The 2,669-nt window shown below is 47.4% G+C and overlaps 1 protein-coding gene across 1 annotated transcript in view; it reads left to right on the forward strand.

The window, feature by feature from the left end:
- Positions 1–2,669, forward strand: part of pigq (phosphatidylinositol glycan anchor biosynthesis, class Q) — a 12,445-nt gene that overhangs the window by 3,551 nt on the left and 6,225 nt on the right. The window contains exons 5-9 of the mRNA XM_008416557.2: positions 1–196; positions 957–1,085; positions 1,170–1,290; positions 2,212–2,338; positions 2,416–2,569. Coding sequence (XP_008414779.1) covers positions 1–196; positions 957–1,085; positions 1,170–1,290; positions 2,212–2,338; positions 2,416–2,569 — 727 coding nt within the window. The remainder of the gene's footprint in view (positions 197–956; positions 1,086–1,169; positions 1,291–2,211; positions 2,339–2,415; positions 2,570–2,669) is intronic.

Below are 2,669 nucleotides of genomic sequence, written 5' to 3' on the forward strand. Positions count from 1 at the left end.
TGTTTGGGACGGTGGCGCGCAGCCAGCCGCTCTTCGTCCTGGACCGGTACGATGACGGGCCGCTGCGGTCGACCCACTGGCAGTCTGAGGGCCGGGAGGCCAGCATCGTGGTGGAGCTGCTGAAGCAGGCCTCGGTTCCGCTGGGCCTCCTGCTGGGCCGGATGCTCTCCGTCTGGACCTGGATCTGCAGCGCCCGGTGAGGAGAACCGGGCCGGAGCGCAAACTTTAAATATCAGGGAGAACCGCTGAGAAATGCACTCTGAACTGGGAAGAGCTACGTCTTTCTTCAAAGTGTTATTAGTTACAGTTAAAATAAATAAACACAACAGTAAATAAAAATGATTATTAGTTTTGAAGAAAACCTGCAAATCGACAGACAAAACCGATTTCTGGCTTCACTGTACAAAAAGGTTCTGAAAAAGTAAAAATGGGTCAAATTTCCTCCTGGTTTCTCCCTGATGGCCTTTAAATGAGAAGCCAGGAAAAAGTCAGAGACCCCTCCCCCACCTGTTTCTGCACACTGCCATTCAGCTGGCTGAAACATGGCTGCCACACTTTTTTACAGAATGTGTCTCTTTGTTACAACAGATGCTTAATAATATAATAAAATATGAATAATTTTATTAATTTAGTCGTTTGTTTTTTTCTCCAGTTGTTAGTAAAAGATAACATTTGTGAATAATCTCATTGAATATTATAAACATCTTTTGTCTTGTTATGATTTGCAGAAATAAATTAGATTCTTTATAAAACCAGGAGTTTTTATTTGCATGTTGTTAATCAGGTTTTATTCTCGTCCAAATTGAGTCGTTTTATGGAGAAAATCCCCTGAAAACCTTTTAATGTCTGAACCGATTTCAGCCTGAATGAGTCATAGTTCCAGCCTGAACCCGGTCCGGTTCTGGTTCCGGTTCTGGTCCTGCTGCTTCCCTCTGACCTCCTGCCGTCTCTCCCAGGATCCTCAGCGTCTTCCCGCTGCGCTTCCTGTCCTCCAAGCTGTCCACCTGCGTCCAGCTGAGCTACAGAACCGAGCGGCTGCAGACGCTGGGCGCGCCGCAGGCCGACGCCCACATGGACTTCATGAGGTGGGAGGAGGTTCTGTCCCAGAGGGACGCCGGGCCGGGTCAGACCGGTCCGTCCCTCTCACCTGTCCCCCTGTCTGTCTGCAGGAAGGCCAACGTCCTGGTGTCCGTCCTGGTGGACGTCTCGCTGGGCGTCCTGCTCATGTCGTGGCTCTACAGAGACCAACAAATCGCCATGCTGGCCAGCAACGTGGTGCCGGCCGCCGACGTGAGTCACAGCAGACATATGGGATTATATAGAGATTATGTTGAGATTATCCATCCATCCATCCATTTTCTTACACCCTTGTCCCTCAGTGGGGTCGGGAGGGTTGCTGGTGCCTCTCCAGCTAGCGTACCGGGCGAGAGGCGGGGTCACCCTGGACAGGTCGCCAGTCTGTCGCAAATGTTGAGATTATATAGAGATTATGTAGAGATTATGTAGAGATTATATAGAGATATACTGTAGATATAGAATGGTGGGTCTGGGTTGGATGTCTGAACATCCAACCAACCAAAGAGTCAGTGAGTTTAGACCAGGAGTTCCCAAACTTTTCCAAACAGCGTTGACCTCTGACCTCTGACCTCCTTAGCAATCCCACAGACAATGCTACGAAGCACGTAAATAAACATCAAATTTAGAATGTTTTTTATTCACTATTGAGTAATTATTTATTTAGTATAAATGCTGCCTCCTACTGTCTGATTTTAGACGGCCATTAGTTCTGTAGCAGAAAAATGTATAAGCAGATTATATGTAATTATTTTATTGCCAGATGATGCTACTTTTCAACACGATCCACGGTTTTGATTGTAAGAAAATGTGTAATGTTTTATATTAATCACGTTAGATTTAATTTCATTGCCTCTGTTCTTACAGCTTTTTGCAGCAGTGTTGGTTCCTTTGGGCTTTTTCTTGCTTGAGCAGCAAAATAACTTCATGAATTTCACTGGCAGCCAATCAGAAATAACATTTAAATACATTTTAAAAATGACTGAAAAGCAAAAATTATGATGAGACATTTAAGATAATATTTTTTATGGTATTCAGTTTTTTAAAATTTTTGCATTCAAGTCATTAAACTGTAAATGTTCCTTCCTGTGACTCGTAGCCGGTAATTTCCCAGCATGCCCTGCTCTGACTCCACAGCGCGTGGCGCAGCAGCTGGAGGAGCTGCTGCAGTGGCTGATGGGAGCTCCGGCCGGCCTGAAGATGAACCGGGCCCTGGACCAGGTTCTGGGCCGGTTCTTCCTCTACCACATCCACCTGTGGATCAGTGAGTCTCGGACCAGAACCGACCAGAACCAGCAGCGTTCACCAACATGAGGCTCATCTCTGCCTGTCGCCCTGCAGGCTACATCCACCTGATGGCGCCGTTCATCCAGGGAATCCTCTGGTACGGAGGCCTGTCCGCCTGCCTCGGCCTGACCTTTGCCCTCTCACTGCTGTCTGACATGGTGGCGCTGTTCACCTTTCACATCTACTGCTTCTACGTCTACGGAGCCAGGTAACGATGGATGGATGGATGGATGGATGGATGGATGGATGGATGGATGGATGGATGGATGGATGGATGGATGGATGGATGGATGGATGGATGGATGGAT

The sequence above is a fragment of the Poecilia reticulata genome, linkage group LG8 (assembly GCF_000633615.1).
Source record: "Poecilia reticulata strain Guanapo linkage group LG8, Guppy_female_1.0+MT, whole genome shotgun sequence".
NCBI lineage: Eukaryota > Metazoa > Chordata > Actinopteri > Cyprinodontiformes > Poeciliidae > Poecilia > Poecilia reticulata.